Source organism: Muntiacus reevesi, chromosome 18 (genome assembly GCF_963930625.1).
Source record: "Muntiacus reevesi chromosome 18, mMunRee1.1, whole genome shotgun sequence".
Taxonomy (NCBI): Eukaryota; Metazoa; Chordata; class Mammalia; order Artiodactyla; family Cervidae; genus Muntiacus; species Muntiacus reevesi.
In genome coordinates, this window is record NC_089266.1 from 21,449,071 (window position 1) to 21,463,695 (window position 14,625).

Sequence of the window (14,625 nt, forward strand, 5' to 3'; positions counted from 1 at the left end):
ACATGTATCCACTTAAACATGAATAATACTAATTTATTCTACAAACCCCTGGAGGAGGAAATGGCAACCCACTCCAGGATTCTTGTCTGAAAGCTCCCATGGACAGAGGAGCCTGGCGGGCCACAGTCCTCAAAGAGTCAGAACGACTGAGCAACTAAGCATGGCACATACATAATCTAAGGTATATATCATCACATATTTTAAGATATCTAAAAATTCCTATGCAGAATCTTAGATTTCTTATTGTTCTTATACAATGTTCTCATATCTGAAAATTATTACAACTAGCTTTAAAGAAAAATCAAATTAGTTGTCTTCAACTAGCCTTTTTTTTAAATTTTAAACTTGTATATTGCCAAAACATAGGCAAGAAGAGTTTTGAGACCAAAATAAAGGCAAAGAAAATGGGAAAAGGCTCTGAGATGACAGGAAAACATTCAGAAAACATTAAGTATATACTAGATGCAGCGAGAGAAAAAGGTACCCTCCCTTCTCTAAAGGAGCTTTCATGTCTTATCTCATTGGGAACAATAAAAATTATATCATACTATAAACTACTAGGTTGTACACACAGGAAATGAAAAGAAAGAGACAGCCATGGCTAGACTAATGGTGAGAAGCCTCATGAAGGAGAGTAGCTTGGACTTGATTTGAATAAGGCCAACAAAGGCCTTAAAACAGGATAAACCATTGTGTCTTGGCCAAGATTTAAGAGAGAAAGGATTGCTTATAATTAAAGGATGTTTTTAAGGAATGCTAACACCCTTCTTCCACTGTATCATGGGTTATTGTTAGTAGTAGTACTATATACATATTTTAGTATTTACTATTATTATTATCCATATCTTATAGGGTAGTAAAATGACACATAGGCTTATTTTTAAAGGCTGAGAGTTTTGCCCAAGGCCACATATTTATTAATTACTTTACAAGGAGAATGCAACAATCTTTCCACTCTACCACCTTCACTCACTGCAGGAAGAATGAGGTTGGACAGACAGAATAGGACAAAGCTGCAAGGAGATCCAACCAGTCCATCCTAAAAGAGATTAGTCCTGGGTGTTCATTGGAAGGGCTGATGCTGAAGCTGAAACTCCAATACTTTGGCCACCTCATGCAAAGAGTTGGCTCACTGGAAAAGACCCTGATGCTGGAAGGGATTGGGGGCAGGAGGAGAAGGGGATGACAGAGGATGAAATGGCTGGATGGCATCACTGACTCGATGGACATGAGTTTGGGTAAACTCAAGGAGTTGGTGATGGACAGGCAGGCCTGGCGTGCTGCAATTCATGGGGTCTCAAAGAGTCGGACACGGCTGAGCGACAGAACTGAACTGAACCGAAAAGACATAATCTACTAAAAAGAGAAATCCTCAGGTACTTATGCATGTGGATGAAGTGATGACAGTATTTTTCAAGAACAGTCGTCTTGCAGCCATGAATAGAACAAATATTAGGTGACATGGCACCGAGCCAAGAAAACCACTTCAGAAGCTGGTGATGTAATTGATGACAGAAGTGATGAAATTCTGGATTAGGACAACTGTGGTGGGACCAGACAAAAAGAAACAAATATATCAGATGGGACAAAAGAAAAAGTGACAAAATTGGTAACTTGGTGGATGTTGGAGAGAAAAGAATGAAGTTAAAAATGAGAGCATGTGTCATTCAGGGAAAAACAGCATGGTTTGTCACAAAGTTATCAAATAGAACAAATAGGACACCTTTCCCCTGCTGGACCATCCCCCAACCCCAGCCATTTTCTCCTCCTCACTAGCTGCATTTCAACTTTGAATCCTAGCTTTTCATCCACTCATATTTTACTGACCAACTGTGAGTTGGGTTCTGATCACAGTAATAGTAATAACAGCAACAGAAAAACCTTTTTAAAGCACTTATTCTATAAAGGTCAGCATGCATGCATGATAAATCACTTCAGTCTTGTTCGACTGTTTGGGATCTTATGGACTGTAGCCCGCCGGGCCCCATTGTCCATGGGAGTCCATGCAAGAATACTGGAGTGGGTTGCCATTTCCTTCTCCAGAAGGAAATGCCAGGCACTGTTCTAAATGCTTTATATTAATTCATTTAAATCCCACTTACACCTCTATAGGATAAAATTATGATGCCACATTAGAGCTGAGAAAACTGAAATAAAGTCACAAAGTAAGTGGATGGCCCTGGATTGTTACCCAAGTAGTCTGATTCCAGAGCCCACCCATCTAACCACTCTGTTACACTGAAAAGCCTTCATGCTGTTTCCATATTTTGACAGTGTCCATCAAAGTGCAGCCTTGGAAGTTTTAGAAAAACTGTGTAATATGGGAGTCTCTCCAGATTTCAGAGACCTGAGTATTAGTTTTCCAATGAGAAGACATGGGCTTTACCAATATCTTGATTGTCCTAATTATTCAGCTATCCAGGAGGAGGGTACCAAATCCATCAAACACTTGTACAGCTTTCCACTTGGTGTTGACTCCACAGGTCATAATCATAATCACAAAGGCACATTTCAGCAGTTTGCACAGTCACAGAACATTCAAGCAAAGAATGCCTCATTCTCAAACTTTACATGATAATTAAAAATTCTAAAACATTTAGCTTATCAACCTTGCCATCTTGAGACATAACTTGCATTATCAGTTTTGTCTTTGTGCCACTAAATGATTTATTATATCTCAATTAATCAGAGAAAGAAATGTGCAAATAGAATTTTCAGTTAGAAAAATTCTTCAAAAGAGAATTTTACTGGAGGCAAAATAAGAAAGAAATAGAAAAGAGATCCAAACCCCAACAGTGAGATGAGTCAAGCTGATAACAAAACTAAATCAACAACACATTTTAAGAGCCCCAGATAAATTAACCCAATGAGAATAAGAGCTATATCCATCCTAACCATGACACAAAACTCAGAAGCAATTGAGAAGAAACTGATAAATAAAATACCAAAAGCAAAACCATCAATTCCAATATACACAGTGGACTGTCCCACCACTACTCTACTAAATCTGCCCTCTGGAAGGGTGCCAACGGCTTCTAAATGACCTATGATCTTTCCTCAATTTCCTTTCTCCTTGATCTTCCTTTAGAGACTGCCCCACTTTACCTGGGTTCTTTCCCCCTTGACTTCCATGATCCTTCTCCCTGCTTTCCCATATCCTAGGCATCACTCTTCTCAGTACTGTTCCCTAGCTTCTCACCAGTCCCTCAAGTGGTTGTCTCCGAAAATGTTCAGACTTGGACCCTCTGTTCATTTCTCTAAATTCCTTCCCTTAGGGGTTCTCACCATCCTGAAATCTACTTCTCCAACCTCTCTCCTGAATTGTAGTCCTATGACTCTAAGTGTTGAAAGACATTTCACAGTATTATTTCAAATTCGCGAGTTGTAATCTAAATTGGTCTTCTCCTCAAAACTTGATCTCACTATTCTTTCACTGTGTCCTCACACATAACACACACACACACACACACACACACACACGCGTGCGCGCGCATGCGCGCGCACCAAACTGTCAAACTCCCTTCTCTGAACTTCCTCAACACCCTGTCCATGCCTCAACTATAGCCCAGATTACCCTAATTCTGATTTATGGGTATGTTTGTTTGCCTCTCCAAGTACACTCATCGAGGGGCAGGAACTGTCTGAGTCACCTATGTATCCCCAAGGAATAATACTGCAGAAGCTGAATAAAATCTGTAAGAGAAATTAATAACTATGGACAAATCTCTTTCAGCCAAACTGGTTTCCACCTGCTTGGCATTTCACAGTCCCCACTCCCCAGCCCAGAACAGTCCTCTCTGCTGCTGCACATAAGGAAAACTTCCACCCATCCTTCCGGAGACTCAGCTTAAATTCTACTTTGTCAGGTGACCCCATTCAACCAGACTCCTTGCTCATCGGTCTTAAGGTGGCAGGTAGTTCAGTGTCATGAACCCAGTATCATCTTTGAAGCCACGTAGGCCTGATTCAAAACTAGGTTGTAGCAGAAACCAGCTGTGTTACTCTTGGCAGATCCCTGAAGCTTTCTAAAGCTTCATTTCTTCAGCTGTAAAATGAGATAAATAATACCCATCTGGAGAATTTGGGGGAGGATTAAAGAAGAGTAAACTACCTAAAACACAGTAAATGTTCAGGAGATGTTAACTCCTCCCGCCCACTTCATTTACCATTCACATAGGGCTTACAGTGCATATTTTTGTCTCCATGACTAGATTGTAACAATTGGTAAGATCTATAAAGGTAGGAGATGAATCTCATTTACGTTCCTATAGTTTAAACACCTCTCAGTGTGCCTTACATAGAGATACAACAAAAATTGAGAATGATGAAATTACAATTATGGTGGATTATGGCAATCAGGTGTAAATAGGGCCAACACTAGAGCTGACCATAGTACATTTTCCAACCAATTTAGCTGCAGGATTATCACATGGCACCTCTGTAATTTTTACACATGCCAAAAGCTGGTTTCAATAAACCAATTTCTAGAGTGCACAAGTCAATAAGGAGTCTTTGATAAATTACAGTTGGCTTAAATGCTACAGTCAGTATTAGAAGAGTTTCTGTATTTGTACTTTTTCCCATATACTTTTAGGAAGCTTTCTACAAATTTTGTGATTTAATGTGATAGCAACAGAGCTCTACCTGTTAACTGAAACTAGATTGAGATGCTTATATTTTTCCACCAGGGTTTAAAAAAAAAGGCTAATACTAAAGCAAAACTAGCAAGATCAACTCCCAAAATATAATTACAGGTAAAATTTAGCAAAATCTCTTTAACTATTCTTTCTAAATTACTTTCATTAATATCAGGTCTTCAACATCCTCTCTGAACTTGTTGAAATGTTTTTTTCCAGTCTGACTTATCATAACCTTCCTTTACTACATGTTATCTTCAGCAAAAATCAATTCCCACGGTTGAGTTTCATTTTTTAACTCTGCCCCACTTGCATGTGATAACAAGTTGGAGAAGCTGCAATTGTTGGGTAGTAACCTCCACTCTCACAGTCAACACCTCATTCATACTCCCAGCCACATTCCCTTTCCCTGCAGAAGCTAATTCTATAGTTTTCATAAACTGGAATGTGCAGCTTTAAGTGTAATTTGAGAAAGCAATTAGTAATGGAAGTGTGTGCCAAACATCCTACCCTTTCAACATATTCATGTTTCCAAGTACTTTTTGCTTTGTTTTGTTGCTTCCCGTGTGGAGAAGTTTATGGTAAGAAAAAGAGGCATTCAGTTCTCTGATCAAATCCACCAGAACAGAGAATACAGACACACATTGGTAACGCAGGAAGAGCCAAAAGCCAGGTTTCAGACCAATTTTCTAACCTCGTTTATCCACCTATTTTACCTCTTTAGGCAAAATCATAACTTCTCTCAGCTTCAACTTCCTCTTCTATAAAATAGAGACAATACCCTCCCTATCTCAGCAGCTTGTTTGAGTTATAAAATGACAGCATCACAAACAGCACTGTATAACTGTAAACTGTGTGTGAATATATACAGAAATATATATGTGTGAATACATTTTTGAATAGCAATGCCATATCCTATAGACAGATTAAAAAATAATTTTATATCATGTGTTAAAGTGAAAAGTGAAAGTGCAAGTCACTCAGCCATGTCCAACTCTTAGCAACCCCATGGACTGTATATAGTCCATGAAATTCTCCAGGCCAGAATACTGGAGTAGGTAGCTATTCCCTTCTCCAGGGGATCTTCCCAACCCAGAGATCAAACCCAGGTCTCCTGCATTGCAGGAGGGTTCTTTACTAGCTGAGCCACAAGGGAAGCCCAAGAATACTGGGATGGGTAACCTATCCCTGCTCCAGGGGATCTTCCTGACCCAGGAATCAAACCAGGGTCTCCTGCATTGCAGGCAGATTCTTTACCAACTGAGCTATCAGGGAAGCCCACACGAGCTATCATGTTTTAAAAGTCCCAATTAAATACTTTATTAAATACAGTTATATAAAATTCTACACACAGTAAATCCAAGGGAAAAACTTTTTTGATAAACAGAATCTAGCTTTCAAACACATGTTCACAGACCAGTTCATAATTTTGAAGCAAGTATCATTTTCTAATCTGGTTATTCTTGTAAGAAAATTTTTACTCACAATCACTTCCTTTTCTATTGGTCAAACTTAGAGTAAACATGAAATACTGGAGATTAGTTCATATCTTGTGCTAAGAATTTCTGCAATGTGGTCTTCATATAAGCCTTCATTACAATGAATTAAAAAAAATTTTTTAATCCAGGATAACTTCCTGATGTTAGATTTCTTTAAATGCTAAAAAAAAAAAAAAAAAAAGGACCATTAAATTAGAAGATTCCCAAATCATTACACACTTCCAATTTCCTAGACAAAATATCAATGTACTTTCATTCTCCAAATAAAACATTTTCTATAAATATATATACACATACATGCATTTCTTAAGTTGTGTTTTTATGTCTTTATTTATACGTGGTAACTTTTGAAAACAAATCGTTTAACATGTTTTTTATTTTCATTTTGGTTGCTTGCAGTTTACTCTACAGCCCTATCATGGCATGATTCTATCTGAATTTATGCTGTTATAATTAATTAAAGTTGTTTAAAACATGAATTTGAAAAGTATTAACTATGATTTTGTGACTTAAAATTCTTTTTCTAAACTTTGCAAACATTCTGTACAAACTAAATTTTGCTGAGAAAAAAAAAAAAAACTAGATTTCAAGTTGCTCAAGGTTCCTAAAAAGGTGAAAAAGTTTAAAGAAACAAATGCTCATATGACCAACACCCATTTTCAATTTCAACATAGCAAACCTCCTGTTTGTTCTTAGGGCTAATTCAAAACCAAACATATTGGGGCTGGTGATTACTTAAGATAATTTATGCAATCATAAGCCAAAGATGCAAATTTTGCAAAAAGAAAACCAAGCAAGTAAGCAAAACTCTAACACATGTGGGACACACCCTCTCAGTATATAAAGGCTTGTCACTGTCCTTGGTACCATGCACTCCCTGAGCTAAACAGCATCACCATGTCTATTCGATACAGCTCAAGCAAGCAATACTCTTCCTCCCGCAGTGGATGCGGAGGAGGAGGTGGAGGAGGATCATCCCTCAGAATTTCGAGCAGCAAAGGCTCTCTTGGTGGAGGATTCAGCTCAGGGGGGTTCAGTGGTGGCTCTTTTAGCCGTGGGAGCTCTGCTGGAGGCTGCTTTGGGGGCTCATCAAGTGTCTATGGAGGAGGATTAGGAGGTGGCTTTGGTGGGGGCTATGGAAGTAACTTCGGTGGGAGCTATGGAGGAGGCAGCTTTGGAGGGAGCTATGGAGGAGGTGGCTTTGGAGGGGGCAGCTTCGGAGGGGGCAGTTTCGGAGGGGGCAGCTTCGGAGGTGGTTTGGGTGGTGGATTTGGAGGAGACGGTGGCCTTATCTCTGGAAATGAAAAAATAACCATGCAAAATCTGAATGATCGCCTGGCTTCCTACTTGGACAAAGTTCGGGCTCTGGAAGAATCAAACTATGAGCTAGAAGTCAAAATCAAGGAGTGGTATGAAAAGTATGGCAATTCAAGCCAGCGAGAGCCTCGTGATTACAGCAAATACTACCAAATCATCGATGATCTTAAAAATCAGGTAAGGGGCATTTTTAAAATGCAACTTTAAGCCTCTTTTTGTGCATGTAATTCTGATAGGTAATTTTTAAATCAACTACAATGTTCACTGTGTTAGACTATGTTACTTTCTTGCTTCCATGAGCAATCCAGTCTCTTCAAAGGTAAACAGCTGTAAGTGTACAGTCATTGCAATCTTCATCCAACATGTTTGTTGTGTATCTTGTAGGATGGAGGGATTACTGAGAATTTTTTATGTGTTAATGAGTGTAAGAGTCCACAGTTAAAATACATTAGAAAATGTACAAACACAGGGACTGAAAGAATTATTCAATGAATAAGAAAATATTATTCAGACTGATAAACAACAAATACTCCTTACTGACATTGCAAGAAACATGAATTTTCCAGTATGAAAATGGAGTATTGCTTGCCTTGAGGGAATTTTTGAATTGCATTGTGTGCTGTTTACATTCATTTAGAATATATATTTAAAACAAGTTAAACCAAATACAGGTACGAGTCAGTGAAGTTAGCTGAAATACATGGAAATTACACAGGTATAAGAGCGGGACCTGAATGCAGGAACACAACTATATAATCCAGTTAGTTTTCAGAAAGGGAGGATATAGAAATAGAAAAGTATGGAAATTTCAGGAGAACAAACGATTCAATTTTAAGTATATGGGTAAGACTGCAATGTCAGATTTAAAATAAAAAATTCCCCAAGACTTAGTAATAGAACACCATAGAAATGTAGTTTACCTATGACACTATAAAAGCTGTGTCTGTATCTGATTTCTTTGTCTCTTCTTCCAGATCCTCACCCTGACAACAGACAATGCCAATATCCTGATTCAGGTTGATAATGCCAGGCTGGCAGCTGATGACTTCAGGCTGAAGTAAGCTAAGCAAATGTGGCAAAATACTGTCACAATAAATACATGAGATATTTTTAACAATGTATGCCCACAAGAGCATTTACATTTTCCTGAATTCATTCAAATTTAAACTATATTGGAGCTGTCAAGAGAAACTTTCAACCTCAGTATTACCTTTTAGGCAGTATTATAATAAGATGCTCTTTAAAGTACATGCTAAGTTTCTTTGCATTAAACCACTAATATCCCTATGTGAATCAGAATATGATAAATGTTGCCAAGATACGAAGTCAACTCTTTACTTGGTTTCTAAACAATTCCTACCCAGGAATTCCTCCCTGATCTAAGTTATACCCAGTATTTGTATCATGCTTGTTTCAGGTATGAAAATGAGGTAACCCTGCGCCAGAGCGTGGAGGCCGACATCAACGGCCTGCGCAGGGTGCTGGACGAGCTGACCTTGACCAAGACCGACCTAGAGATGCAGATCGAGAGCCTGACCGAGGAGCTGGCCTACCTGAAGAAGAACCATGAAGAGGTAACATAAATAGTTATACTTCCCTCAGCCAAAAAGGGACTCAGGGTCATGAAGCAGTCATTAAATATTTCTGTTCCTCAAACAGGAAATGAGAGACCTTCAAAATGTATCCACTGGTGATGTGAATGTGGAAATGAATGCTGCCCCAGGTGTTGATCTCACTGAACTTCTGAATAACATGAGAAGCCAATATGAACAACTTGCCGAGAAAAATCGCAGAGACGCCGAAGCCTGGTTCAACGAAAAGGTAGTTTATCTTCCTTTGCAGCAAAGTCAATGGTGGTTTGGTTATTCGTTCAGATTTTTCTCATCAGGTCCCCTGTTTTTAATATTCTAGAGCAAGGAACTTACTACGGAAATCAACAGTAACCTTGAACAAGTATCGAGCCATAAATCCGAGATTACTGAGTTGAGACGCACTATTCAAGGCCTGGAGATTGAGCTACAGTCCCAACTAGCCCTGGTAAGTAAATAATTCTCTTGAGAAATAACATCACTTTATCATGCGTTTCATCCTCAGATGAGAATATGCAACATAAAAGAAAATGCAGAGTCGAGGGTAAAAAAATAGAAATAACATTGAAGTTTTTTGCTAATGGGATAAAAGTATTATTGGCATTGATCGAAAAATTCTGAAATTGAAATATTATCAAAACTAAAACACAAATCTGTTCGCTTTCCTTATTCTTCTCATGAAATTATTAAACAAGCCTCATTGTACTTAAGTGAACAATGAAGTAGTTAAGTTACAATATATTCTCTCCTCTTCAGAAACAATCCCTGGAAGCCTCCTTGGCAGAGACAGAAGGTCGCTACTGTGTGCAGCTCTCTCAGATTCAGTCCCAGATCTCCTCTCTGGAAGAACAACTGCAACAAATTCGAGCTGAGACCGAGTGCCAGAATGCCGAGTACCAACAACTCCTGGATATTAAGATCCGACTGGAGAATGAAATTCAAACCTACCGCAGCCTGCTAGAAGGAGAGGGAAGGTAAATTACAGAAAAGTTTAAATCATCCCAGTTGCTTTTATTCAGTGTTCCAAGCCTTAAGGCTTTTCCCACAACCCAAGGATGTGTCAGAGCACGGGAGAAAGTGGAAAGAGAGGAGGCAAAGTACACAAGAAGGTGTATGCAACCAGCCTCAATGTCCCACGAATTTGACACAAGAAAGATTCTTAGGTTTGGGTGCATACATAATTGTATGAACGGGTTCATAACCGGCGGGGGCGATTTTCCTCAAAACACCTTTTGCCTAGGTTATAAAGTAACAATAACGAGGAAATAGACTCACAGCTTCCCACGTTAAAGCTAACGGAAAGTAACGTTTACTCTCCAAGTTCCGGCGGCGGCTCCTACGGCGGCGGGCGTGGCGGCGGAATTTCCGGCGGCAGTTCCGGCAGCTATGGCGGCAGTTCCGGCGGCTATGGCGGAAGTTCCAGCGGCGGCGGCGGCGGCTACAGCGGCGGAAGTTCCAGCGGCGGCGGCCACGGAGGTAGTTCCGGCGGCCACGGAGGCAGTTCCGGTGGCGGCTACGGCGGCGGAAGCTCCAGCGGCGGTGGTCACGGAGGTAGTTCCGGCGGCGGCTACGGCGGCGGAAGCTCCAGCGGAGGCCACAAGTCCACCTCTTCAGGGTCCGTTGGAGAGTCCTCATCTAAGGGACCAAGGTCAGCAGAAACTAGCTGGGGTAATCAGAATTAGTTTTAACTTTTTGATGGGTTTTTTTGTTGTTGTTGTTTGGTTTTGTTTTTTAAGTTCTGTAACTTTTTTTTTTTAGAACTATTTTAAAAATTAAAATCTTATAAAACCTTTATATGCTTTTTTTAACCGACTATGGTTGTTGACACCAGTCTTGAAGGGGAAACGGTATTGTCTAAAATGCTGTAGCTTTGGTGTTTTTAAAAGTAACTGTAAAGAAGTCTTGTTTTTTTTCACTTTGGTGTATTTTTCTTTGTATTTAGATATTTTGATGTAGGTATTTTTAGTAAATATCTTTGATTTAGCTATTTTGCTCGTTAATTAGTAAGGACCCCACAAATTGTAGTCTAAATTCTATTGTTTTTTATTGTAATTAACTTACAGATACTAACAAAACCAGAGTGATCAAGACAATTATTGAGGAGTTGGCACCTGATGGTAGCGTCCTTTCATCTATGGTTGAATCAGAAACCAAGAAACACTACTATTAAGCCACATCAAGAGGAAAGAGGCTCCCCTCACACAGGCCATTATGCATAGATGCATGGAAAAAAATCTCCAAGAAAACACTTCAGTCTTAATGGCCTATGGAAATAGGTCCACTCCTTGATCATAAGGTGTCTAAATGGTGTTTTGTGGTTTCTGTATTTCTCCTTTTCACTTTACCAGAAAGTATTCTTTAATGGAAAAAAAGAAAAACTTTCTGTTCTCATTTACTAATGAATTTCAATAAACTTTCTTACTGATGCAAACTATTCAATTTGGTCAGAATTATCTTTATTTGAGTTAGACAACTTTTAACATTAAAGATTAGTAAAGTATCATTTGAAGATTGATTTATCCAGAAATTCTGAAGACAGGTTATCATTAGGATTTCTCTGAATCCGTTTTTTAATCTTATGGATAATTTGGACCAATGTTAGTAATCTCAGGAAAAAGTCCATGAGTCCCCAGTTATTCTTTCTTTAAAATACAAAGTATGTTGACAGCTCCCAGTTCTCTGGCTTTGAATTAAGTCTTGGAAACTATGAAAAGTCTCAACACCCCAAAGATTAAATTAATTCAAAATTTCAAATTTTCTGATCACTTGCCTCCTCACATTCAGCTCTTATTAATATTTTCTTCTCATTACTATATTACTTCTGCCCAATTGCTACACAGCCAAAGAGATAGCTTCCAACACTTACTAGCCCAGTAAAATATCACCCTGACAAAATTATTTGGTGTCTATCAGACAAACAGGAGAAGCACTGTCAAGACATGGTGATACCAATTTAACCAAAAGGGCACCTGTAAGTCTCTACCTTCACCAATTAGTACAGTGACCAGTTTAGTAGACCTGGTTCTTATAAGATCAATCCAATCACATCCTTCAGTCAATAAGAACCCAACTGACATTATTACTCTGTGAGTATATGGGGTAGGTAAGGGTTGAATTTACTCCATGACCTTAAGACTGCCTGTGCTCCCTGGTGGGTTCCTAGGTTATCCTTGTCCACCAAACACCCTTTCTTAGTATCCTTACTGATTTGAGCTCCAGATCTCCCAAAGACCTGAAACCAGCCACATGATTGAAACTTCTGCTGGGTAAACCCCACATTCTGTATCCCAAACTGATCACTGAAGCTGTATTTTATTGTAAATGGACTTTGTTATAGTGAGAACACCATGACCTACCTGGCACCAAACATTACCCCAGACACTGTTTTAGTGCACATGACTTTCTATATGTACTGGCCACCCTTCTTGGGAGTCAGTCTGTTGAAGTTCCAAGATGCTGCCTTGCAATGCCCTGAAATAGGGCTGGGTAAGGATTCTTTGAGAGGAGAAAGGGGCAACAGAGGATGAGACAGTTGTATGGCTTCATTGACTCAATGGACATGAATTTGAGCAAACTCCAGGACATAGTGAAGGACAGGGAAGCCTGGTGTGCTGTAGTCCATGGGGTCGCAAAGAGTTGGACATGACTTTTCTACTGAACAACAACTGTGTATATACTATTATTCAAAAAAAAACTCTCTTATTATTATCTAGTATAGTTAACCAAGTCCCTGGGACCTAGATTATTGTTCTTAATCTGAGTTGGCCATTCTCATTATTCTGGATAAGGGTTTTCATATTCAATAACATGTATTTGAGACAAATGCAAATATATTATTATGAAATAGTTATGTGCTCCAAGCCAGGATCTCAGCTGGTCAGTTATTTATCTGGCTGGGTGGTGACCCAAACCTTCATTCCTAAAAGGTCTGAATCATGGTGGTCCTGTCTTCTTACGTTTTCCATCTTCTTTTATCTCTTTAAAGCATTTATATTTAATTTTCTTTATAAGGTAACTAGCTTATTTCTGATGAAAAACTACTTTCTTGATGGGTGTTGACTAATCTGATTGTGGTAATTATTTCTCGACACATGTATTAATACATCAAGTCATTTTGCTGGACATCTTCAACTTATACAGTACTGTATATGATATCCCAGTTTAAAAAGAAAAAAAAACTACTTTCTTTTTTTTATTATTTTTATTTTTTTTATTTTTTCAGTGGGTTTTGTCATACACTGATATGAATCAGCCTTAGAGTTACACGTATTCCCCATCCCGATCCCCCCTCCCACCTCCCTCTCCACCCGGTTCCTCTGGGTCTTCCCAGTGCACCAGGCCCGAGCACTTGACTCATGCATCCCACCTGGGCTGGTGATCTGTTTCACCCTTGATAGTATACTTGTTTCAGTGCTATTCTCTCAGAACATCCCACCCTCACCTTCTCCCACAGAATTCCAAAGTCTGTTCTGTACTTCTGTGTCTCTTTTTCTGTTTTGCATATAGGGTTATCGTTACCATCTTTCTAAATTCCATATATATGTGCTAGTATACTGTAATGTTCTTTATCTTTCTGGCTTACTTCACTCTGTATAATGGGCTCCAGTTTCATCCATCTCATTAGAACTGATTCAAATGAATTCTTTTTAACGGCTGAGTAATATTCCATGGTGTATATGTACCACATCTTCCTTATCCATTCGTCTGCTGATGGGCATCTAGGTTGCTTTCATGTCCTGGCTACTATAAACAGTGCTGCGATGAACATTGGGGTGCACGTGTCTTTTTCAGATCTGGTTTCCTCAGTGTGTATGCCCAGAAGTGGTATTGCTGGGTCATATGGCAGTTCTATTTCCAGTTTTTAAGAAATCTCCACACTGTTTTCCATAGTGGCTGTACTAAAAAAAAAAAAAAAAAAAAAACTACTTTCTTGACTGGACTCTGAAACTATAGTTTCATAAAGACAATGTATCTAACAAATAATTTTATTTTAACAAGGACATTCCTTTTTAGAGTTAAAAAGTTATTGTTGGCTGTGCAGGTTTCTATTTTTACTACAAAGATTTATCATGTAGCTATTAATCGAAAATCCTGTACACATTCTTACAGATTCTAAAGTTGTTACAGAGTCCTGCTATTTAAGCAGGGAAGTGTCCACTGAGACTATCAGAGCCAATTTTGAGACTCATGTGGAATCACACTAAACAGCAAAAGCTTCTATCTCCGAAGATTCTGCTTTATGCCTTGGGACTTTGCACACTAACATTGATGTGCATGATGACTTGATATTTTGGGTGGGCATGGAGAATAACTTTGTTATGGCCAGCACAGGGAAGCAGCTTGAGTTAGTTTAATTAAATAAGATTCATCCAGCACTTCCCATCTAGATTGCATCTTGAGAGTGGCAATTAGGGAAAGAACTCATTTGTAGGTATAGGCATGCATTTCAAAGTCAGTGACTCCTGGACTTCATATTCTAGCACTGGCGTTTACAAGTCATGTAAATTTTGGACAAGTTACTTGAACCATCCTAAGTCTCAGTTTTCTTATCTATACAGTAGGGATAATAATTACCTCATATGA

General features: G+C 38.9%; 1 protein-coding gene and 1 long non-coding RNA gene across 7 annotated transcripts in view; one reads left to right on the forward strand and one right to left on the reverse strand.

Annotated features, from left to right (window-relative positions):
* LOC136150231 (uncharacterized) overlaps positions 1-10,443 on the reverse strand; it is a 37,632-nt gene extending 27,189 nt beyond the window's left edge. For 2 of the 5 annotated variants that reach the window (XR_010659758.1, XR_010659757.1), the window contains exon 1: positions 10,318-10,443. This is a non-coding gene — a long non-coding RNA (uncharacterized lncRNA). Of the gene's footprint in view, positions 1-6,122; positions 6,297-8,373; positions 8,537-9,006; positions 10,000-10,317 lie in introns of all 5 variants that reach the window. The other 3 variants (XR_010659760.1, XR_010659759.1, XR_010659761.1) reach the window with 3 other exon arrangements.
* KRT10 (keratin 10) lies at positions 7,034-11,476 on the forward strand. 2 transcript variants are annotated; one of them, XM_065910963.1, is made up of 8 exons: positions 7,034-7,630; positions 8,428-8,510; positions 8,871-9,027; positions 9,113-9,274; positions 9,365-9,490; positions 9,799-10,016; positions 10,364-10,710; positions 11,106-11,476. In XM_065910963.1, the coding sequence occupies exons 1-8, from the start codon at positions 7,034-7,036 to the stop codon at positions 11,210-11,212; spliced, it is 1,797 nt and encodes a 598-aa protein (XP_065767035.1). In that variant the 3' UTR covers positions 11,213-11,476. The 2 variants fall into 2 exon arrangements, 1 of the variants encoding a protein (XP_065767035.1); XR_010659756.1 differs by lacking the exons at positions 7,034-7,630; positions 8,428-8,510; positions 8,871-9,027; ... (1 more) ...; positions 9,365-9,490; positions 9,799-10,016 and having other exon boundaries at positions 10,552-10,690.
* Positions 11,477-14,625: the final 3,149 nt, after the last annotated feature.